Here is a 25500-nt window from a genome sequence, read left to right as displayed (position 1 = left end):
CTGTGGTACACGCAAGCCCTCGAGATTATTAAGGCGATAGCCTTTAATGGCTCATGCTCACGGATTGTGTTCGTCCATCCGTCTGTAATGCTTTCGTTACGTGAGAGGCGGTAGCTGGCAGCTGACATGGCCGAGCACTAACTGGACGTAGGGCTTTCAGACTTTACGTTTGGCAGGAGCTGCCAACTCGGGCCTCTCCTTTCATATGGGAGGGTGCTATCAGAATCAGCCTGCCAAGACTCTTGCATTCACGTTATCCCTAGGCCATGCAGGCCCGTCCATATGGCTCGGTTAAAGCGGGGCTTTATATGTTGGCTGGTAGCTTACGCTATCGCGTCATCACGAAGGTGGGGATGAAAACAGAGAGAAAGAGGTGCCATAGTGGAGGGCTTTGGACTACCGCACGATAGAGGTTTTTGCCTCATCGCAGTTGAGTGATCCAAAGTGCCCACTAGAATGTTTTATCTGAAGTTGCTCTCGTGGTGTATGCCTACCACTCACATAAAGCAAACGCCAGCCTGAATGAGCGGGGATAACAGTGCACAATTAGAATTTCTTAATGCATATTAACTAGCCTTTCTGATGCATGGCACGCCGCTTGTTCAACGCTACCCTGCATGCCGCAAAGAGGTCGACCCAATTTTGAAATAGTTCTTCTGCTGTAGAAAGGTCAACTTTATGAGAAAATGTTTAGAATAATATGCCACTTGTTCAAGGCTACCTTGCATGCTTCAAAGAACAAATTTCAGATAGTTGTTCTTCTGCAGAAAGTTCAACTTTATGAGAAAATGAATTGAGATAACCCTCTAAGTTAAGCACACCATTAAAATAAATAGACAACTGCACACAGCTTCATGTTTACAACCAACTCCTCATCAGCAATTTACCTACAGCATTACTACACTCCTATTAGTTCAAGAGCAATAGAATGTGGAAGTGACTGCAGATTTAGACAAGTTAAACAAAATCAGGCAATTAGCCATCCACCTCAGACAGAGTTATATGAAACTGCATGCATAAGCATCTTACCTACTTGCATACACAAGAAAGCCAATACAGCCATTACCACAAGTTCACTTTCATAATCATTGTATGGTACACCACCAGACGCAATTCTCATGCCATTGTTTGCACAGGGAAGTCAAAACACGGTATTTTGACTGAAGCAAATATGATGCCAACACTTCTACTGCCCCTCTTTTCATTTGCTGGCCCATGCACACAGCAGCCCAATGTTCTGTACATGCTAGAAGTTTTCTAAACGAGGTCTATACCTATTTCTGCACTATCAATTGCATTAAAAAAAAAATTTTCCTTCACTTTTTAATGTTGTGCGTTGTTGCACAACAATTCTTTTTGGAAATTTTTCGACACTTTCAGATTTTAACTGTTCCGTATAGTAGAAGGATAGAACATTTTTTTTCTCTTTCTTTTGCTCTGCTATAACTTGAAAGATCTGAACAAAGCTTATATGCTTATGTGACTCCTCCAAATTTCAGGCATATTAATAAGTTGGGAACATAACACCTAATGCGCACATGCATGAGAGCGAAAACATTAACGCCTTCGGTGCATGTGAAAACCACTCATTGCCCCATCACCATGAGTATTTGGATAAGCTGGTCAAAAATGGCCTTGCATACTTGTGTCAATAGCTTTGCCCTCACCTTCCCAAAGTTGTAGCATCTGCAGTGAGGAGCGGTGATCGTGAACTGTAGCTGGCCAACAGTTTTGACAGGCAGGCATAAGGATATGAGCAGCAGTTGTGGTAGAGGCCGGTAGAAGGTGCTGACAGCACGGCGCTCAGTGAGTCATTGTTTGCACAGCCCTCCCACAAGCTGGTCAGATTAGTCCCGAACAATGCCTTGAGAAGCTGCACGGTGCAACCAAAAGGAAACTGTATGCACTATACAGGAGGGATACATTTGCGCTACACTGTCAGTGCAAAGCAAAGCATGTCGACAAAGGATGAAGCAAACTCGAGAAGAAAAGTTCAAGCTGTCAACTTAAGAATAAAAAAAAAAAAAAAAAAAGGTTAATAAAACGAGAGATACAGTGCATGGTCAATCACAGCCAGGGTGAAAGCTTCATGTCAGGTAACACAAGGATGATGAGCACTTGGCAATTACAATACTGTAAACAGTAAATCAAGCACGAGCAGTAAGGAATAAAAGTAACAATTCATGGTGATTAATAATAGCTGCTGCATGCTACAAGAGACTGCCATGCTGTAAATAGCTCTGTGTGAATCCATGTCTAAGCAGTTCCTTATACCTTTGTCACTGCAAACTGGTATTTCTGCATTTATCCATCATCAAAACCCTGTGGGGAGAAAACCTGCCACCTCAGGGTATAGAAAACTGCTGCTAACTGTGTCAAGGAAAATGAAAACCATGCCCTAGCATAGAGAACATATACGAGACTGACCTGCCGGACACACTGGACTGTCGTGAGGGGCTCAACAGTCATGGAAAGACGCAAGTAGCCCAGCAATTCTTCCACATGCCGGTTGACATCTTGGAGCTGGGCTACTTCCAGAATCTGGCCCATGGTGATTAGGACTGCCTTCAAGAGGCCCAAAAACTTCTCACTACCGGCGGTGTCCAGAGACACCTGTGAACAAGAGAAATACATTTTAGCTCAAAAGGCAAAAATGGGCCTATGTGTTCTTTTTTTTCTTTTTTTTTTTTTTGTTTTTCCCATGGGCCCCACACAGCTGTTGCATAATGCAGGCCAGCTAACATTGCATTTTTTCAGTCCCTGCATTCATAAACTCCCCTTTATATTTCTCTCAACAAAACCTCAGAAATCATTCTATACTATTTTATCTTGACAAGCTTTTTTCGTGCAAAAGTGATTTTTTATTTATTTATTTATTTTTCAGTTCACATATTTTTCGGACCTGTTGGATTACAATTTGAACCATTTCCTGTATCCTGCAGACCTAAAAAAATCGGTCAGTGATCGTGCTAGCCAACTTGAACCAAATGTTTTTTTTTTTTCTTTCTTTTTTTAAAGAAAAAGCTATGCGCTTAGGAGAAATGAAGTAAGGCGAATATTCTTAGCTGGTATGCATAGGAGTGAGTAAATTTTCCTTTTTTAGGGCATGCAAGTACTGAATGGCCTTTAAAGGGGTAGAGACATCAAATTACAAGGTTGTGCAAAGCTTGTCACGCACTTCCTTTGTATTTGAAGACCATCTCAGTCAAGCAGTAGACGCAAGGGAGGCAAAAAAATATTTTAATTTTTTTTTTAAAGTTCGTGAAAATGCGTCCTCTCGCATTCCGGACCCATCGCTAGCGCATTGACAGTGACGTAGGTTCCCTGAAAAAGCCATAACTAAGTATTTGTGACGTCATCGCGCAGTTTTCTGACGTAAGAAACGATGCCTCTGGTCAGCTTGTTTCGGCTGTTCTATTGCACCCGTCCCGTACATATACCTGCGTGGCAGCGTTCTGACAGACAGAACGAGGGCTCAGTGTATCTAAATTATGCTTGATAGTAATATTCATTCACTGAAATTTGTGAAGTCTGCCGCCGACGGCGCGGCAATGGTCAGCGGACGGTGTTGTCGGTCGCCGTAGCCGAGACTGGAGTAGCCGGTGGCGTAGCAATGATCAAGGCAGTGAGCACTCCTTAGCTTTGTACCAGAAAAGACAAATGTTATTAGGACTGCTGATATACTCGTGCAACAGTAGCATGCCTGCACAAGTGAGGAGCCTTCAGCAACGGCGCCTCCTCCAGGCACGCCAGGCGACGAACTGAGCTGCTCTCTGCCTGCCCCACTCGTCGCTAGGCCTAGCCAGTTTCGCCAGACGCCACTTCGGAACGGGTCAGTGACACAACGCTGTAATAAAGGTTCGTCTTTCGTCAACGCTTTACTATAGGACGCCTATCTCCTAATAAAATAAGCTCGATAAAACGTGTGTATGGCGACTGTCCTCAATCGGCCTAATTTGCTCTCCACAAGTAGCGTTGACGACTGTTCCGGGCTGCTTGCAGCATTGCTCGGCGCACCGGGGTCACACCAGCGTTTCGTGGCGATTGTACGCGCATTCTGAAATGTAAGCAAGTGTCAATTTCAGTTCACGGTTTCTAAAACTATACTCGATGCTCATTTTCATTTGCTAAAATTTTTTAATTTTCTCTCAAAAATCACGAGATTCGCACGCATGAAGTGGCGCTCAAAACGACGCACGAAAGCGGTGCCTTGATCAGTGCAATTCAAACTATATATTCGGCAGATTTAACATGCGATTCTTCCATACTCAAAGCCTCTCCCACTTTTTATTTTTTCCCAGCCACTCACATACTGTAGCGTTGGAATTTGGGCAAAATTGTAGCGAAGCGAGCGGCCGACACTGGCACTGCTACGAGCAACAAGTTGTCGGAGAGCAAGTTGGCGACAGCTGTTTGCAGGTGACAACGGCATGTTTCTAAATAGTTCGTGTTGGCGTGGCGTGACAAGATCGCCAAAACAATGCAAACATCATGTTTACGGATGCAGTTGACCAACCCTTCCCGCAGCGGGACTTCGCCATGAAAGCATATGGCGTAGTCACACTGCAAACAGAGCAGACGACGCGCCTACTCGTTGACGTCACGAGTTTTCGGCCCACGTGACATTTCAATGTTACGTCTTCTGTTTTTTCACATCAAGTAAAAACCTGACAACTACGAACCGAAACCGCTGCTGCATACTAATAATACGAGAATAAATAATGTAATGTGATTTTGGGCTTCTAACACCGTGCTCTATGCTTATAGAATCGCCACGCGCTATTTACAACACCAAAACAGAGCACAGAAATTTGGTGTCTTTACCCCTTTAAATAAAATAAAAACGAGTGAAATATCAGGCCAATATCAAGCAACAGAAATTTTACTGGCACATTACAAATTTCTGAACAACAAAAGTAAGTGCTACATGCACTCAGAAGTTAACTTCTCTGCCAATGTGATCGACAGCACCTGTTTTACTAGGATGGCCATGCAACTGTCTCAAATATGCAATGCCTCAATGCCCAGTATATGCTGTGCATACTGCCCAGTATACTGCACGTACGTGCCTAGTGCAGCAGAGGAACCCTTTTTCATGCATTGCTGAGTGGCCCAAATTTTAGGTGCTCGCATAGCTATTTAGAAACATTATCATACTTGGACTACGCATATGATTGGGATGATAAGATGTGAACCAGGATAAAGTAGTCCTGCATAGGCTGTCTCTGTTGTGCTGCCATGGCCACCAGGTTCCTATTGTTACTATATGTGTGGATCGGCATGGGCAGATATATGCAAATGTCTATCTGCTTGTTATCAGCATGGCAAAGGCAGTTTTCCGACTCACATTAGGAGCGAGTACAGTGTGTAGTGCTCTAGCCATAGCTGGGTAGAAGATGCGAAAGCTACGCACCTAGAAAAACATGTGCATAGCACTGAAGATGGGCGACTATGAATGAAGTAAAAATGCTAGGCGAAATAGCAATGGTAACAGACAGAAATGCAACTAAAGGCTGGATGTGAAAGGAAAATGTGAAAAGGATGCTATCATGATGCCAGTCCCTTCCAGGTACAGTATACGGTCTTGCAAACATACTGACCTAACTACCCGAAAGATGACTGTTTTGTAAATGTAGAATCTATGACACTAATAGAGTGGGCTTGTGTTCCCGAGTATCTTGGTGCGCCAGTGTATCTGGTTTCTGGATTTGTTCCGTGCGCTTTTGCCAAGAGCCCGAATCTTGCCTGGTGTTGGTCTGTGTGGTATGTAGGATGCATATTTCGCGGCATGGGAGCTACGGTGATGTATGAGCAGACTTCATCTGGAATAGGCTACTTGGTGCATTTTGGTTCTACGCCTTTTCGGTATCCCAGTTTTGGAGAAGAAAAAGACCTGTCAGAGCGGAGCAGGTTTGAAACCAGAAATTTATTGTGGAAAGCAAGCAAAAGCTTTCGCACATCCTTTTCGGTTTAACTAGGTTAAAACCCTACTATTTCTGTACAGTGTCATCATAATTGATAATTTTGATTTGAAATGATGGTTTATTATTGGTTTATAGAGTTTAATGCTCCAAAGTGACTAAGGCTAAAGGGATGCTGTAGCAGAGAGCTTCAGACAATTTTGACCATCTAGGGTTCTTCAGTATACACTGCAGTTCTTCAGGCATTGCACAGTACTTGGGCACCTTGTATTTTGCCTCCATCGAAATGCGGTCGGGTTCAAACCTGAGTCTTTTGGTTCAGTAGCCAAATGCTCTAACTACAGAACCACTGTGGTAGGACAATTTGAAATGAACTGCATGTAACAGAGAAGGGGAAATAAAGAAAGAATGCTAAAAAAAAGCGCTGCTTGTGAGTTGCAGTTCATGTGTCATGGTCATGATAAAATCCCCCTGCATTGTAAACACACGCAGATCTGATAAGATTTGAGCGCCCTCCTCTACTGGGTGTTTGATTCTGACCTTACCTTGTGCTTTTAAGTTTCAGACTGCAGGAGCAAGCAAAGAACTTTTACCATATAATTTTTAATGCAAAAGTATTAGTAGCCCCAATACGAGAAAAGCCGGTGGCGTGTATGGAGGATGGTACAAAAAAATTACGAGCATGCTTCTGGCAGGTGGTGTTTGGCTGGTGACATGGACTGCAGGCTTGGTTAAAGGGGGTTCGATCATAAATGCTGCTCCTGTCAACTTGGGCAGTACTATACATGGTGGTCCTTCTCATGAGCATGCGTTTGGAAATGGCAGTATGCATCAATTCAATTTGATATATCTGTGATTAACAAACATTCCCTACACTTGTGTGTATTCCCACCAGGATGCAAACAGCTCCATGTCATAAAAAAACTTTGCTATATGCACCCCAGCTCCCTTGTGTTGACGGTTGTTTTCATGGGCAAGCTACAGGTAGCATGAGAATGGACTATTAACTACCAGAGTGTGCACTGCGCCGAAATCTTTAACTACAGGAGCACTGACAGTTCAGTTGCTGCCCTTCCATTTTTCGATCCACAAATGCAAAGCAGGCACGGCAGCCCTGACAACGGCTGGTGATGAGTTTCCTAAGATCATTGCCCATGCACTTTTACTGTGTGCTGACAGTCGTGTGGTCGTGTAAGCTGGTGATCACCGTTGAGAAACGCCACCATACATGACCATGATTCCAGGGAGCAGGAATGACAACAGGACATTTGTTCGGGACTTGAATGGAGATACACCGGTACAACTCAAACTGAACAGCAGAATCTGTGCACAAATCATTAGACTATTTCCACACCCTTTGAAAGGAGTGAGCTGCCAGCATGTAAAAGCATCACCCTCAGTTTCACTTTGGCCGGAGTTTTTCGACGGCCTTTTGGCACAGGTGTGGTGCAAAAGTGAACAAGAATTCAATTTTGTAGAAGCACGCAGAAGCACTTTCTTTTTGGTGCAGTCTGGCACAAATGAGGCAGCTGTTCTACCACTGAGCATCATTTAAAACTATAATAGGCACAGAATGATAAGTAATGAATACTCAGAACCCTAAAGTTGTTTTAAAAGAACTAAAAGAAAATTAGACATCCTGTCAAGCATATTAAAACAGAAGGTTCATGCCTTGTAGTTGGAATGGGCTGCCTTGAGGACTTCATACAGCTTCATGTACTGTGGCAGGGATGCAAAGTGGCCTAGACCCACTTGTGACTTGCTGGTCTTGTCGAGTTCTTCATGAGAAAAGAAAAAAAAAACAGGTGAGAAAACTTCAGACACAGTAGTATTAATGTACTTGAACACAAAGAACACAACTTATTCATCTAGCAATGCAAAAAAAAAATAACAAAACAAGTTTGCAGAATTATGAGTATAAACAACAGAATAATAGAGGGTGTAGCAGATATTGGACAAGAAATTTATGTCCACGAGCAAACACATACAGAAAGTGAAGATAGATAATTTATAAATTTTCAACATTTTGTAGAAGTGGCCACACACACAACTGACAACATCATTCAATGAAACCTCCGTCAGCAGCAATAACAGTGTCTACACGCTGCCCGAACAAGCTGCACGGAATGAACAGATATGTTTTTGGAATGTTTGCCACGGCATCCCCAACAGCTTCTCTGAGAGCTGCGATGGCGTTGTGTGCGTGCATATTGGGCTCCCTCTCAACCACAACACATAAGCAATGGTTAGTTAGGCTAACATCTGGGAAACCACACATTTGGAGTAGCATAGCCATGAAGATCTTTGGCCATTCATTATTGAGTTGTATTGGCTATGTGGGATGCCGTGGAGTCTTGCTTAAAAACATACAGCCTCCCACGTGCTACAACAGTGATCTGGGACTCTACAACAATTTCTACTACATACCTCAGTGCAAGGAACGAAACTCATTCTGGCACCCTGAAGAAAAAATGTGGAGGCATTACATAACCTTCACTGCTCACAGAGCCGAAAACCATCAATGATGTTGCAAATTTTGCTTGCCTGACAGTTGGAACATCCCCAGTGCCCTTACACATCAATTGGTTATTTTGCTGCACATGGAAAAGACATTACCAAACCTAACCTTGCAAGCCTACAACAAAAAAATAAAAAGGCTTTATCTGCAACGCATGACAAACCAAACGTGCATTATAAGTGCAACATTTCCTTGCAAGACCTTGGTGGCATCCTACAAGAAGTTAATTGCAGGTAACATGAGCTTATGCCATTGCACACTTCACAAGTACCTGATGTAAGCTTGCTTGTGCTGCCCCTGACTGTGGCGGTGCCTGTTCCTGCCAGCGCGGCATCCTCCCGGCCTCTGCTGCGACGACGGATTGGACTGAGTGCGGGGCCCCCTGAAAGGCCCAATCCAACACGGGATGGCGATGCTTGCTCTTCCAGTGTATGTGCAAACACATTCAGCAACCTAAGAGGACAAACGCAGAAGTTATAGACAGTCCATGGCAGAGTGAAAATGAACTGCAAATTTACAGTTATGAGAATCTCACACTTATGTCATACGTAATCACAATACATCACAAATAACACAATGTTCATGTACGATAAACAGCTACATGCTGACCTGTCTACTCAGGACTGTGGAATCGATGCCTAGTCTACAGAAAGAATGAAAAGATAGCAACGACTGCAAAACGCTATGAGAACTGCCAAAAGAATCTAAAAACGCTTGACCCCCTACACCTGTAGGGCAGCAGCTTATGAATTAATTAATCTCAAAAGCTGTACATGTGTGCCTCCAACAATCACATCGAGTACAACTAAACACAGTTCAACTGTACACTATGTCAATGGATGAGTGCCAGTATAAGCAACTATAAAAGGCTGACACAAAGAAGTCATATGCAACTGTTTGCCTTTTGTTCCATTAAGCTTTTAACTTTTTCCGTAAGGCCCCTAATATAACGAATATTACACGTGTGCAAACAAAAGACTCATCATCATCATTATCAGCCTGACTATACCCACTGCAGGGCGAAGGCCTCTCCCATATTTCTCCAATTAACCCGGTTCTGTGCTAGCTGCATCCACTTGACCCCTGCGAACTTCTAAACCTATCCGCCCACCTAACTTTCTGCCGCCCCCTGCTACGCTTTCCTTCCCTTGGAATCCAGTTTGTTACCCCAAGCGACCATCGGTTATCCTCTCTTCGACTACATGTCCTGCCCATGCCCATTTCTTCTTTTTGATTTCCGCTAGAATGACAGTAGCTTGAGTTATTTCTCTATTACAGCATATATGCAGACGCCACAAAGTTTCCCCACGAACCTAAACAAAAAAAGAGCGAGCAAAGTTGGAACATTCTATCAGAACAGTTTATTCCTTAAAATGAGGCTGCTCTTTATTGAATCTCTCTGTCACGCGACAGCCAACACATTAACCACACTAACAGATGACTATGAGGCCGGTTAAATGAGCACTACTAATACAAAACTAGTTATTAGAGCGCATTCAAGTCCACCTCAGCACTAACAGCCGTCGCAGAGTATGCGATGCCCGAGTTCAGCTGAAGAAAGATTTAGAAGTGACGAAGACCAGAACTGCCACAAGTCGTGTGCACTCGCAGCAGATGATAAAGCAATTAATGTGCCATGCAGCTGCTTTATTTACCCTTTTTTGGTGTAACAGCATGCCGAAACTGAAATTCTTGATAAAAAAAAAAACTGATTGCCAATTGTGTCGCTCAGTGATGCGAAATTTGCGCGCAGCTGTTGAGGTACTTGAACCATGGGCAATTGCATATGAAACACGCAGTGCTAAAGTGTGGCAGCGTGTCTCTGCTCTGCCAGAGCACTTCGCAGCAGGTGCTGGAGCCGTGGGAGCGTGACAGATTACGTCCCTCTCCCCCTACTCTCCTCCTCCACTTTCCTTCTTGCACTCTTGCACACCTCCGCTGTACCTTCCTCTTCCACTTCACTCTTTATGCTTTTGCCACACCCTTCCTCCACTTTATTGCCAACACTCTTTTCCCCCCACTGCCATACTTTTATCCTCTGCTGCGCTCATCGTTCATTCCGCCAGTTACACCACTGAGTCTGGCCAAGGTCAACACCGCTCAACCCACAAAAGGGCACATAAAAGCTGTGCTCTAAAAACAGAGCTGTAATAAACAATTTAAGGCACAGTGAGATATGCCTTTTTCAGTTTCAGCATTCCTAAGGTCCTGAGCACTGTTATCAGTAGAACTTGACGTCCCTACTTCCTGAGAAGCATGGAACATCACAGAGTGGTGCCACCACTGAGTCTAATCACCAAACATCGCACCTTCAGACTGACCTCAGCCTTACAGCTATGAATGCCCGTAGCCTTGGAATCATCAGCAGTTATGCTCAGCCTCAGTGGCAGCGAACAGTGAGAACAGGGCCCCCCGTAGCAGGGCCAAAATGTCTGTTCTGTTCCAATTACTGGTCGGTGCTCAACACTTTTCAGCCATAAAACTAAACAAAGCATGTCTGCATCACATGCTGTAGTACACTGCCAAAACTGATGAGACCCTGTTCACCATTGATGCATTGTGCAGTGTAACATGCTAGCCCCTTTTACCAGTGGATAATGGGACTCCCAGTCACATTATTCTTTGTTTCACTAGAGCCACTCACTGCCTATATTACACTGTTTACAAACAATTCATTGTCCGTCCAAATGCGATTCTTGCCGAAGTATGTTTATACTGTGTGTGGTTATGTCTAGGTTGACGTGTTTGCAGCATTTTCTTTTTTTTCCTTCCCAATAATTTATGCACACTAAATCAGGGGTGTCAATAACTTTTTTGGCATTTGTTTAACAAAATATATTTAGAAAAGCTCATGTGAGACATGCAAATCTTGCAAAAGAGGATAAGGTTTATGCACTAAATACCTCATAGTGTGCTGAAACAGTTTGTCCAAGAGGGGTACGAGGTGACGGTCCCGCATAGATGCCCATGGCTCCTCGCATTCCTGGCTTGCCATGGCTTCAATGTCCTGAGGTCTGATGCATTTAAAGCAGGCCCCTGCAGTACACCAGCAAATAAACAGGTAATGCGTAAAATTCGCCCTGAAGAAGTCTTTGACCTGGCATACACAAGAACACTCAACTGCTTGTGTGTGATGTTCTGGGACAATCCAGAGAGCTATGGACTGGAAAGTGACAACAGGTGCAACATTAGGAGACAGAAAGTGTGCAGAGCGGGAGTTACTAGCATCCTCAGTCAAAATCAAGGAGAAGAAATGGGCATGGGAAGGACATGTAATGAGAAGGCAGGATAACTGATGGTCGCTACATGTAACAGACTGGATTCCAAGAAAAGTCCTGTAGAATCTACTGGTGGGCGAGTCGGTGCGTGTTTTCTTGAAGAGCATGAGGTGGAACAAGAATGGCGACAGAAATGGACATCAGCTCAGTGCTACTGCCACTGGAGGTTTATTGCCTATAGCTTGCTAGAATAGCAAGCTAACAATATGAAAGGGAATGCAGAAAGAAAAAAGAAGGAAAGTATGGTACTGCAATACAGTCGAACCCGGATATATCGAACTCGAAGAGGATCGCGAAATAGTTCGATATATTGATAATTCGATATAAAGAAATCGCCTTGAGACGCCACTTGCCATTGTGAAAACTGATAGTGTATCTGTTGCGTAATCAACCCACTCGCATAATGAACTCAACGCCCACTTTTGCCCCCCGAGAATTTGGAAAAAAAAAAAAGAAAAAAAAAAAAAGCGTTCGGTGGCGCATCCTTCCGTTTCGGCCATCGCATCCACAGCTCATTTATTGGCAGCGCGCCAAGATGTTGTGCAGCGATAACGTCGCGGCGTGTTTATTTTTTTTACTATACTTTTGATAGATCTTGCGGTGGCAGGGAGCGAACTTGAAAGAGTGCCCGTGATGGCTTGATTGCACAAGCCTGGCTCGATTTATCACGCTGCGCATGGGGCAGGCCGAGTCCACTGCCACAAAATCATTGGAAAGCATAATAGCTGCAAATGCCGTTTGAAGTGAACAATGCTAAAAGCCGGTGTTATGATCGCAGCTGACAGCGTGGTTTCGTTGATTTATAGATGCAAGAATGAACGACTCTCGAAAAAAAAAAAAAAAACACCTTTTTAACGTCCGCAGCCGCCATAGCTTGCGCTACGCCGCACGTTCAGCACGACGACAATAAATGACTCTCGCAAAAAAAAAAAAAAAAGTCAGCCGCCGCGCGCGGAGCGTTCACAACACACACTGGAGAAAGTGTCTGCCATGGGCTGAGCTGGCTAGACCGCACATACGTAGTGCGTGCTGCTGCGAACGAAGACCGGGAAAGAGAGAGGAAGGAGAGATAAAGCTCGGTAGAAGAGTAGGCACACCCTTGCGCTTTGCTCTATCGCGTTTTTCCCCTCTCCCGAACACCACGGCTGCATTGGTTCCCTCTCATGCCTTCACACACATGGCTTGCAAACGTCAAGTGCTGGCGCATGCCAAACGATCACACCGCAGATGCGCGCGCCATCGGGGAAAGGGTATGGAGCTGCCCTAGACCAGCTGTCGCCGAACTGCGCCCTCTCATTCCTTCCATGCGTGGCTTGGAAACGTCATGAAGGCAAACGGGCGAAGGTGATGCGATCGTTTTTGGGGAAGGCGCATCGTCCAACGCGTGGTGCGTAGTTCGATATATCGAACGACTGGTAAAATTGAGTTCAATATACGACGCAGCTTTCCTATACTTTTATATGGGATTTTCAAAGGGATATTCCGTGAGTTCGATATAACCAAAATTCGAATTATCCGGGTTCGACTGTATATGCATGCGTCTTTCTCGAGCTGTTATCGCCATGTGTTGCAGGAAACTAATGCAGACTTCAAGCCCAGACGAGGCAATAGACCGCATTGATGGCAGGGAGCGCATTAGCTCATCTAAAAGCCTTACCCACGCTTATCTCGCACATGAATACCCTGACAGCGCTCGCTAGGCTGCGCTGATTGTACTGCGTGGCACACTTTGCCATGTTCACGCTCATAAATTTTATGACTTTACTAAAAAGGGCAGCAGGAAACATTAATTTCGACGCGTGACAGCTTTAGTTGATTATGTACCAAGAAAAATAATCCTTATTTTTCCCCATCCTGCCCTAATCGACAGTCACTCATAATAAACATTTTGCTGATGTCTGTACAACCAAGTGCAGTCCATCATATCAAATGACAAAACAATAGACAGACTACTATATGAATTTTCAGCAGTAATTATATACTGGAAGAGGAAAGAAAACCCAGTTTTAAAAAAAGTTTAGTAAAAAGTATACCCATGGTATTTTTTTCTGAACCCGTTTGAACCCGATTGAACCGGTTTGAACCAGAACGGAATGTGTTTCTGGAGCAGAGACCGAACTCGAACCGCACCCGGAAAAATTCCGGTTCGACACCCTCGTACGAAGCGCTCAAACAATCAGGCAGCAATGACATGATTCATGAAAGCACAAGAAGAGCTTTGATTGAAAATTAACTTCCGAGTGCAGCTACAGGATTTACTAAAGACTAACCATGGTAAGATTTTTAAAATCTATTTTACTATGTGATACGACAGCTACTAGGATGGTGATTAACAATGAATCTACCAATGATCCATTTATTATATCTAGTGCAATTAATGAGCACTTCCAGTCCGTGTTTTTTAGTGACGTCATCCTCCAGGCACCATTCCTTGTAGTGCCGTGCCAACATTACTGAAGAAGGTGTTGTAAACTTAGAGTTAAAACTTGATAATAAGAAGTCTGCTGCCCTGATGGTATTCCGAACTCGTTTTTGGTACGCTACTTGTAATGGACCTATCACTACCTCGCTATATTTCACACATCTCTTGCCTTCTGTATAGTACCCTCATCCTGGAAAATGGCCCAAGTCCTCCTTTTATTCAAGACCGGTGACAAGTAAAATATATTCAATTATAGACCTATCTCCTTAACCCCTCATGCATGTAAAATTATATTTACAAACACATTATGGAATACCTTGAGTCACATAATTTGCTAACAAATATCCAGCATGACTTCAGGTGTGGTTCCAGTACTTTGACACAGCTTAATGAATTCTCCCATGACATCTGCTATAACCTCGACACGGGCAATCAAATAGATTACTATTCACTGATACAGCTCAATATTCATTGAGCTGTATAAACCTGACGCCCATCCTGAACAATCCCCGCCTTCTTAAATTAATTTCTAGTGTTCTTTCTAATCGTTCCCGGTAGCAGAGGTGCCCTCAGGAGTTCCACAAGGCTCTGTGTCGGGTCCGTTGCTTTTCTCGACTTTTATCAATGATTTGCTACTTCACATCCCCTCTAACATACATTTGTATGCTGATGACTGCGTGCTACATAAAATTTCCTGCTCTGAAGACCATTTACAGCTTCAAAAATTATTCTCTACATTTAGCTCTTAGTGTACTGCATGGCAAATAACAATGCCCAAAAACTGTTATGACTTTCACTAATAAAAAGGTACCTTCAGTGTATACTTATAAAAATTAACAGTACCCCAATCCATAACATCAGTGAGTACAAACACCTTGGTCTCGTCTTCAAACCGGCATGTCATGGCCAAAGCACAGTTTTAATAACCTCAAAGGCATTTAAAAGTTAGGATACCAGCGTAGCACCATAACAGCAACTCCTAGGGGCACGAAACTATTAATATATAAATCACTAATCTGTCCACTATTTGAATACGTTTTCCCTTTTCAGGAACCTGCATAAACAAGGTGAAATTAACCAAATCAAGGCAGTCCAGAAGAAGGCCGCTCATTTAATACATCACAGGTTTGGCAAGGATTTTTTGCCGTCCACAGCATTTTCATCACTAGGCTTGCAATCGCTCTCGGCTCGCCAGACTGATCCTTTAAAATCTATGCATTTCATTATTAACTCTTTTTGTCGGACCTCTTCAAATCATTACGTACCCAATTCCTGCAATGCCATCTAAAACAAGAAGTTGCCATAGCCTAAACATAATGCCTTATTTTGCCTACACGGACACTTTTAAATACACCTTCTTTCCATGTCTAATTGAATGCTGGAATTCATTTCCTGGTCATACTCGTTCTCTTCCTTTAGACTTGCTTTTCGCGGCTATTGAATAGTTTCCCCCCCCCATTTTGTTTTTTGCGACAGGTAATTTTGCTCTTATTGTCTCCGTTACTGTTTTGTTTTTCTTTTTTTTTATTTCTTGTTTTCTTACACCCACTCATGAGATAGTCCAACAGTGTTGCAGTATGTATAAATAAATAAATAAATAAAACTTGGATGCGGTCCAAAGGAAGGCTGTGTTGAGGTCCCATCAGTATTCCAAGTGGCACACAACCGGCCGGCGAATCGGTGCCCTGCCAAACACCACCTGCCTGAGGCATGCTAGTGATTTTTCGCTCACAATGCCGTCAACAATGAAGCTGGATTTTTCACTGAGTGGGGCACTTAACATACGTGATTACAATGAGGTTTGTTTGACATATATATGGACCAGAACAAAGGACACTACTGGTCAGCTCATTTACACACAGCACAGCACGAATCTTGAATAGTCTGCAAGCACTCACCTGCCAGCAAGTGACCAGCTGTTGTGAGCAAGTGTTGGTGCACGTGAATGTCCAGCGTCAATGGTGAGGCCACCAACAGAGCCACCAGGTGCACAAGGAGGCCTCCACTCTCTGAACTTCCTTCCATAGGGCTCTCTGGTGTCACACTACTGCACGGGGAAAAGCACGCAAAACTGAAGAGACCTCATTGGTGCGCCAAGCCCCATGCTAGGATGTGCAATCCTAGCTAGAAGCACCCACACTGCTTCAATGTGCGGCAAGGGAGTACTAGTCTCTGGTAGAGCAAGGTGATGCCCACGCATCTCCAACAAGGACTGCATCTACCATCCTCCTAAGCACAGTGCGGAAGTGCAGAGAAAAGAGTAAGTTAAAGACTTCTGCATTGACATTGGAGCCTGCTCTCTCAAAAATGAGGGCAGATAAAGATGAAATTTTGTCGAGAATTAATGTGATGTGGGGTTACCTCTACACACAGCACAAAGAGTGCTGGACAGAGATGTCTTTTTCTCCGGTAGAAACATTTCAGTTTTCTCAGATGTCCCTCATAAGTTCAAGAAGGGGGATTTCAAAATAAATTTTGTCCGACTCCTCCATCATGTGACCCAATATTCCTGACCACACAGCATGTATAAATGGTAGAATCTGCCAGCAACCAATGATACAGTAAAGGCGTTAATTTGTACTCAATCTGTCAATGTGTAACAAGCGCATTTTTGGAGTAGCTCAATGAGAAGTCAAGGTTTTGTATTATGTCAGTCAGTTAATTTAGATCGTATTGTGGTCAGAAATGTGACATCATCAGAAAGCATTCCAGGTAAATATGCTCAAGCAAGGGAAGAGAATCAAAAAAATCTGTTACAGTAAACTCTCATTAACTCAATCCCTGTTAAGTCAGAAATTCAGATATTTCGAACTAAAAGTGTGGTCCCAGATAACGCTCATGCAAGTTTATGGCGTCAGACGCTCATTAATTCGAACATGTGCGGGCTCACACCAGGTAATTCGGGCAAGGGGTCTCATCGAGGTAGAATCTGTGAAGCCAGCAATTATCAAGACATACCTCCCTAAATCTGAATTTCGCGAAACGGTGGTGCCCAAGACTGGCATGATGACGATTGGAAGTTTAACAGAGTATACTGTGGGGCCAGTTGGTCAGACATTAGATGAAAAACGTAGCGTCTTGACAGGACAAGGAAGATGAAGACAGAGACAGATGAGGACAGGTCTGTCCTGTCCTCATCTTCCTAGTCCTGTTAAACCGCTACATTTTTTGTTCAGCGATCCGAAGTCCCTGTCTACCAAAAAATAACTCAGCAGTATAGCTTCAGTTTCGCTCCTCTTAAATTCATATGCCACCCCGCCGCTACCATAGGGCGCAGACATCAGCCAGCTGCATCATTTTTTTTCATGTCCCTGGTCTTTTAGAAGTATTGCGGAATAGCTTCACACCGTTCTAACGCCTAAATAGATTTCATGATCTCACATCCACGTGCTTCTTCTGCTCTTCGGATACGCTGAGGATGCTTCACCTCATTGAAGCATTCTAAAAATGCAACAGGGCCATCTGTGAAGAGGCACCACTGCAACTGCGTTGCATTGTGAAAAGGGCCGCGGAGGTCCTTACAACACTGAATTAACTGTTCAACATTCCCAACAATGTGCACAAAGCAAAGCACTTGATGGCAGCATTCGGGAAGACTGAACTAAGCTTAAAGGTTGGATTTCTTGGTTTTTATTTTTTGAGAATTGAGCCCTGTGTGTGCGTGCGTGTGTGTGTGTGTGTGTGTGTGTGTGTGTGTGTGTGCGTGCGTGTGTGCGTGCGTGCGCGTGTGTGTTTATTTCAGAATTCAGTCTTCAGTTTTTGCTTTGGTTGAAGAAATTAAAACACTAAATTTTAAGCACAAAATTTCTTCATTGCAAATGCATTACTTCCCGGGGTAAATAAGAAAGAAAACAGGACGCATGTCTGAAGCCTCCATCAGGTCGTAGCTGGCAAACGACATGCCCAGGCACTGACTGGTCAGCTGTTTCTGTCGCATCACCTGTCTAAAGTTACTTGTCTTTGTGTCTGCTTACATGTGCGTGACATCAGCAATGATGTATGCTTCACGTGGTCTGACCGTATAAACTTGCGTGATAAGCCAGGTGAATACAGTCAGCTTTGAAATGAACAGCAAGCTTGGCCTTTTGCGGCAGTTGTCGGAGGGTGAGATACGGCGTACCAAGAGGTGTGAATAACAGTGTGTGAGAGAGGACAGCAACAGCATCATCTGCATCAACCACTATACAAACATAAACTGGGCCAAACTAGTGCTTTCGCATGTTATACTAGGTTTAGCCACGTTATACCTTTGCAATTTTTTTTTTCAGTGCAATGGAATGCTTGAAGGTGAAGATAAAACATTGACCAAGGAAGAAATTTTGGCTTTCGCACAGGAGCTGAAACATCAAGAACAATATCTTCCTCAGTCCATGTTTTGCTCCCACATTCATGTCTCTCCCTGATCGGACAGGTTCCCATAAACTCTCTCCGTAACGGAAAGCTTGCTGTCTTTGATAGAAATGCTGTAGAAGTACTTTACTCAGCATTTTTTTATTACAGTGTAAGCCAGGTATTATGTACCCCAATGCTGAAAACTATGATTAATGAGCGTAGTGATGATTTTAAAAAATTAGCCATTTTTTGTTTATTCCTCAGTTTAAGGTGAAAAGTTTAATTAATAGCTATACTGATAACACAGTAAAAAGCAAATAAATATAATTATAATAAAAACTATGTTCATATGACCAGGGCCTGAAGCCAAAGCTGTTGTGTCTCCAACCCTTCACCCTTCAATGACACCACCTGCTCAGAGGTCGACATGCGAATTCTCGCCGATCAACCTCGGCAGCGGATAGTATTCTTGATATCAGACAGGTATACAGTGGAGTTTTCAGTTGAAACACAAAACATGGCCCTATACAGCTCCTGCTACGAAAAACAAAGATGGGGGGAAGAGAGAAGGACATAATGTGATATGAAGGCTCCTGACCTGGAACTGACACTAGCTTGTGACCGAAGCGTCAGAGGTGAGGAGACAGTAGTGGATGAACCAAGGACACTGCTCCAGGCAAAGGTATACACTGTGACAGGATACTCAAGTACCAAGTTGGCCAAGGCCTGGCAGCAGCCATGCTGCAAAAATGTCACAAAAGGCAGCATGTTACACCTTCGGACAAACTTACAAATGTCAATTTAACCTCACAAAAATTCTGTAACACTAAAGCCAGGGCTTTGCTTTCATGAGCCATTAGCATAAGAAAACTTATACTAGCATGACGAAAAAATAGAACACAACCGATGAACGTAGATTAATGGCACAACAGCAAAATACAAGACCTGAAATGGTAAGTTTTGCAACTTACAATTTTCGATGGCTAGCTATGCATACCGATATCAACAGCACCTTTAGCCATGAGAAGTTTTTAAATGAGCACCCTGTTCAACTTATAAGGGACTTCTCCACATGGGCTCACGGGGCTGCAAGTAAGATCATACATACATGCATGCACTTGTACAGAATGGCAACACTTACCAGTAGGTATTTGTTAGATGAAGTAACAAGTTTCTTCCACAGAAGGCTGACAATACGTGACAAAGCAGCTTCAGTGTAGACAGACAAACCACGAGGTGGCTTGCACGAGAATGGGGACACAAGGCCATGCACCTGAAATAATTAGCACAAAGGAATGGTAATGAGCCAAAAGAATTACCTTACAAACATTGAAGCCTTTGATCATACTGCAACGATGCTTCACTACTAGAGTAGGCTGTGTCATATGGGGAAGGAGGCAGAACAATCCAACTTACCTGAATGAGGAACTGGCATTTTGAATGAAAAATTATGAACAGCGAATATACACGGTAGAATTCCAATTACTATATAAATCTCTCAGAGTCAAGAAAAATATCTGTATTATCTGAAATTCACATCATCAAAAAGATTAAAACCTACATGCAGAAGCAAACGAAATGTGTTCAAGCAGATCTATTTACGAATTTTGTGGCCTTGCACCACGGCTCACCATGTGCAAAACTGAAGATAGTGACACTGGTGATGTATGGGCTGTGTGCCACAGCTCACTTGCAAGGTAAACAATGCACAGTATGCACGCTGCCACTTACTGCTTGCACCCCCATGACTGGCGATCTTGTGCAGGCAATGTGTGAGCAGTGTTTATTGCACAAGGGTGCAGTAGCAGACCAAGCATTCGTATCATCTGTATCAACGCAAGGGAGTGTTTAGGAAGATCAGATAACCGCCCATTCCATGCTGGTGATGGGCCCATGCGACCCATCGTATCAAGCGTGGAAGAGCAGCCACAGGTGACAGAAGAACAAAGAAAAAAAATTAAAATCTGACGAGATGGAAGTGCAGGCTGCTCTTGTATTTCAAAGGTCCTTGCAGAAGCATGGACTTCGGTACACAACTATGTTGTGTGATGGAGATAGCCGCTCGTTTCTGGCCTTGCAGGAAGCTAGTGTGTATGGCTTCATGAAGGTACACAAAGAAGACTGCACTAAACACGTGCAAAAGCGCATGGGCTCAGCCCTCCGCAATGTGATTGCAAAACATAAAGACGAGGGAAGAGATGGCCTCAGTGGCAAAGGAAAGCTCACTGGCGACCTTGTGAATAAGTTGACTGCATGCTGGAGATGTCCAAGCAATGCAGCAGGCAGTGATGGCCACGTTCCATCACATCAAAATCAAATAATGATGTGTCTAATCACAGCCTGTGCCCAACAGGTCCAAACTAATGGTGTCTCCAAAATGCTGCCACAGCGAAGGGGGAGCCCACTCCCAAGCATCCAAGCATAGATATAGTTTGCCACCGCATGTATGTGAGGCACTGCTGCCTATCTACCAGCGCTTGGCAGACCAAAAGCTGCTAGAGCGTTGCCAACGTGGCAAAACCAAAACAGCAATGAGAGCTTGCACTCACTAATATGGTCACTGGCACCAAAGGACCGCCATGCATCATTATTTGCTGTTGAACATGTGGTTGCAGAAGCAGTTGTCAGATTCAATGCAAGCAATCTTTAAGCATCCTCACAAATACTCAGGGAGCTAGACATTAACCTTGGCCCCAGTAACAGGAAGAGGATGGCTGAGAAGGATAGGCGATGAACTGCCGAGTCAGTGCGCAAGCGTGCGTCTGCTGCAAGTGTGCATCAGACACTGAAGAAGTGGCATTCCACCCACAAGCAGCAGTCAGACTACATGCCTGGTGCTTATTAGCCTTCAAAGAATGCAAATATATACATATCTTCAGTATTTATAAATTTTGGCCCATTTGGGTTTTTCTCATTTTTCTGAAATCGCAAATTTTGGACACCCAGCTGGTTTGGTACGTTGATATCTCTGCACTTAGAGCAGATACAGGTGTAATTTTTTTTTTTGCAGAAGGAACCTGAAGGAGCAGGAGTTGAGTTGCAATGTTCAAGGCAGAATTCCTCTATTGGGCTTCAATAATTAATCATTTTACAAACTTCTGAATGCCTAAAAAAGCATGTCCTGAATGTTGATGTTAAAGTTCCATTAAATTTCACACAGCCATAAAATGAAAAAAGCTGCACAGAACATTGCATTCCCTATGCATTAGACCATAACATGAGTTCTAACTGGTTTTCAAGAAAAAGAAAGACATATTTGAAATCAGCGTAGAAAACTGAGAAAGATAGTATAATTTAATTATTATTGGCTTATAAATAAGAAAAATAGCTTTAAGTAGTGACTAGTGTCCCTTAAGAAAATAAAATAAAAATCACGGATGGCTGTACAGCTTTTCTTTTCAAATAAAGTAAAATCCTGTTACTTTGGAGTTCAGGAAAAATGTCTGAATTATCGAATAGCCCTTAAAAGCTGCCAAAAATCATTTGCATCACAGCAAGCTTTTTTTTTTTTTTTAATGAACACCTGGAATTTAGCTTTGTACACATTTGAGATGAAAGGTATATGTGAAAGCAAAAATTTTTTGCAGATTCGTCAAGTGCTTTGTTTTGTGCACATTGTCCGGAGTGTTGAAGTACTGCCCCAAAATCACAAGAACCACTGCGGCCCTTTTCACAGTGCGACGCAGTAGCAGTGGTGCCTCAATACAAACGGCCTCTTTGCGTTATGGGGACGCTTCACCACATGAACTGAGACCCATGTGGTGAAGCATCCTCAAACCACAATGGTTCAGAGTACTCGAAGAGCGGAGGAAGCACGCGGCGGATGCAAGAGAAAAATATGAGTAGGTGTTAGAACGGTGTAAAACCATCTAGAAATAAAACTAAAAGGCCAGTGACGAGCGCTGCAGCGTCTGAAACGTCGTGACTGGCCATATCAAGCCAGCAAAAAGTTGTCCCCGAGTATGGCAAACTTTGAAGCACAGGTGGGCGGTCAGCCTGAGGGGTGGGCGGCACAACCACTGCCACCCACCACGGGGAGAACCCTGGTTGTGTTATACATGCGTATCCACGAATGGATTGGATTGGATTGACGTCACTGGTGAAACTGCAAGTAGCCAATGTGGCTCTTATTTCTCACAAAATGTAGTGCGACTGCAAACCTCTGTGGCTATTCAGGGCATTTTGGCGCAGCGTAGCACAATTTTAACAAATTTCACGCTTATAGGGCAGCTTGGTGCAGAAATATGCAGCTGTATTAAAATGGCGCAATCAGCGCAGCTGTTGCACCCCTCGATTTAGATAAAAGTTTTGGAGGGTGGGGGGTTGGAGTGTGGTAACCTTCGCTGTACCCCTTCCACCATAAATCTGTTCCTGCTTAGTATTTCTCCAAAGGAGTTCTAAATGCATAATGGGCAGTCATATTTAAAATAACTGTTTTCTACACATTAACGTACACACACTTTTTAATGAATTTAACTGACAGCTCAAACTACCAACCAATCTGAATTATCACTGTGAGTTCACTCACAAGCTATCTAGATGTTGCTTTGATAGCAACATCAACTTATGACAGCGGTTTGTAGCACACTGGAAGTGTTCAGAGCTTGGGGGGATTAGCTTGAAGAAGATAACTCCAAGCTGAAATATCCCGGAACATGGAATAAGGGCTAACCTGCTCACTTCAAGAGGAGGAAAGGGAAAAAAACTCTTATGGTCCGTTATTTAGGACACCACAATACACAACAAACTAGTTTTGCATGCTTTACAATAAAATTATGCATAATGACATGTTGATAATTACCTGAGGTGGTCCAGGGGTCCATGCGTCATGCAGCAGCCAGCCTAGTAGTAGACTACTTTCAACCTCAGCTTCTGCTGACACAGCACTTTCACCGGGGTGGTCCTCAGGGTAGTACAGCTGTGGAACGCACCTGCACATATAAATAATGGCTCAGATTGGATCCCTTTTTCTTTTTACATCACAATAGACACCGTGAAGCACTATATACTAAGAAATGTGTAAATGTCTTCTTTAGAACTGTGGAAATAGAACTGTGACTGATACATGGGCCATCAGTGCCAATAAAAAATAAATTGGCCCTAAGGTAGCAGCCAAGAGTTTATGGTAATACTATACCGAGTGTTTTTTTATTTTTTTTTTATTTACACATTTCTATTTTAAAACCTACATGAAATATGTCGGTGCGGTCTGTGCAAGTGGTTTAAACAGCAAGCGGATATTGCGCATTTGATAGCGCTCAATAATTACGTGAACAATGAATGAAATTACCTAATCCAATTTTATATTTTTTCATTTAGGAGACAAGATTATATGTGAAACTGAAAGCAATCAGCATCGAAGGCTAGCCATTTTTTTTATTTTCTTAATTGGCAGTGTGGTTCGGATTACAGTCAAACCCATTTATAACAATACCGGTTTTAACAATATATCTGATATGACAATGAGCAGCCGCTGCATCATCAGGTTTGCCATGTGTTCTATGGTAAAATAAACAACTTATTACTATGGTGCTATATTATATTATTGGTGATAACAACCAAATATGGTCATTGAAAGTCAAAAGAAACGTGGAAATGCGGCGACCACAAAAGTGCGCGAGTATGTGGAGACGCCGACATGTAGCGAGAATAAAAAAAAAAGAGAATTGGGACAGAGCGGTTGAGCTAATGCATTGGTCGGGTGCGCCGGGGAAGCTTGCATGCCGCGGAGATGCGGGGGAGGGTGGGGCGCCTCCTCACATGGAGGAAGAGGGAAGGCGCCACTATGTTCAGCAGTTGGATGCCCTGCAATAAGACGTCGGCCAGATTGCCATGAAACAGACAAAGCTTACGGATTACGGGTTTCTTCCCGCTTTTAAATAAAAAGTGTAAGCTACCTCATCCTCATTAAATGTGTAGTTTATAACAGGGTGTCGAACCGGAATTTTTTTGGTTCCGGTTTGGGTTCGCGCTTTTCGAGTTCGGCTCCGGAGACACATTTCGTTATGGTTAAAACCAGTCCAACCCTGCCCAAACCAGTTCAAACGGTTCAGAAAGAAAGAAAAAAAAAAAAAAAAAAAAAAAAAAAAAAAAAAAAAAAAAAAAAACTTCAGGTGTGTTTTTGTACTCCACTTTTTTGTACTGAGCTTTCTTTCTTTTTCTAGTATATAATAAAAGCCGAAAATACACATAGTAGTAGTCTATCTATTCTTTTTGTCATCTTCACTGGATGTACAGACCTCAGCAAAATGTTCACAATGAGTGACTTGACGATTAGAGCAGGATGGGGCGAATAAAGATTATTTTCATTGACATTTAACAAACTAAAGCGGTCACGTGCCAAAAGAAAGTTAAAAGAAAATAATGTTTCCTGCTGCACTTTTCAAAAACACAGAAGTTCCCATCAATTTTATTTTAGAGTAATTTAGAGTAAAACCTGCACTACTGCAGGTACAACGTTTCGTCCGACCTCCCACTAAATGACTCTGAAATCACGTCAAAGTTGAACCAAGCCCACCCCCCCCAAGAGATGTATATACCATATGTGTGACTACATATGTCACGGACGTCTTTGCATTTCGCGTTTCTATGAACGCAAAGCACCCGAGTGTTGTGGCCCAAAAGGCGGTGACAAAAGTCTCCTCCGCCATGTATTGGGGTTGGAGTCATTATTATATTTGCCGGAGAACAGCATTATTTAATTGCCTAGCTCCTGTGCCGCGACACGATGCAACCACCGACCTGTTGTGCGTCATGGTTGCTTGCATAGGCGCGCTATATAACTTCTTCTAGAACCACTCTGAGGCTAGACTGGCATGTTTAGTAGCATAATTTACAACAAGCATGACATGACATCATGGCTGCTCACATATATTTCATTATAGGCTCAATAAATGCTGCCAAGTTTTTTTTTTTATTTGCCAGCATAAAAAGACCGAAGGAGGAGGACACTGTCGAGGGTTGTTGACGTCATTCGGGTTCGATGACGAGAGGACATACTTTATTTCAAAAAATGCTGTCTCGAAGCTG

The 25500-nt window shown here is 43.3% G+C and overlaps 1 protein-coding gene across 2 annotated transcripts in view; it reads right to left on the bottom strand.

Moving 5' to 3' along the window:
- htt (huntingtin) overlaps positions 1 to 25500 on the bottom strand; it is a 144627-nt gene that overhangs the window by 87139 nt on the left and 31988 nt on the right. For both annotated transcript variants that reach the window (XM_084591124.1, XM_084591125.1), the window contains exons 16-24: positions 23273 to 23402; positions 19613 to 19744; positions 19070 to 19212; positions 16038 to 16186; positions 11343 to 11475; positions 8711 to 8892; positions 7593 to 7699; positions 2428 to 2613; positions 1668 to 1873 (exon numbers count right to left, since the gene is read on the bottom strand). In XM_084591124.1, coding sequence (XP_084447250.1) covers positions 1668 to 1873; positions 2428 to 2613; positions 7593 to 7699; positions 8711 to 8892; positions 11343 to 11475; positions 16038 to 16186; positions 19070 to 19212; positions 19613 to 19744; positions 23273 to 23402 — 1368 coding nt within the window. The remainder of the gene's footprint in view (positions 1 to 1667; positions 1874 to 2427; positions 2614 to 7592; positions 7700 to 8710; positions 8893 to 11342; positions 11476 to 16037; positions 16187 to 19069; positions 19213 to 19612; positions 19745 to 23272; positions 23403 to 25500) is intronic.

The sequence above is a fragment of the Amblyomma maculatum genome, chromosome 1, assembly GCF_055883805.1.
Source record: "Amblyomma maculatum isolate TAMU_Amacu chromosome 1, ASM5588380v1, whole genome shotgun sequence".
Lineage (NCBI taxonomy): Eukaryota > Metazoa > Arthropoda > Arachnida > Ixodida > Ixodidae > Amblyomma > Amblyomma maculatum.
The sequence above is the reverse complement of the archived record's forward strand: the minus strand, read 5'-3'. Positions and strand labels throughout refer to the sequence as shown.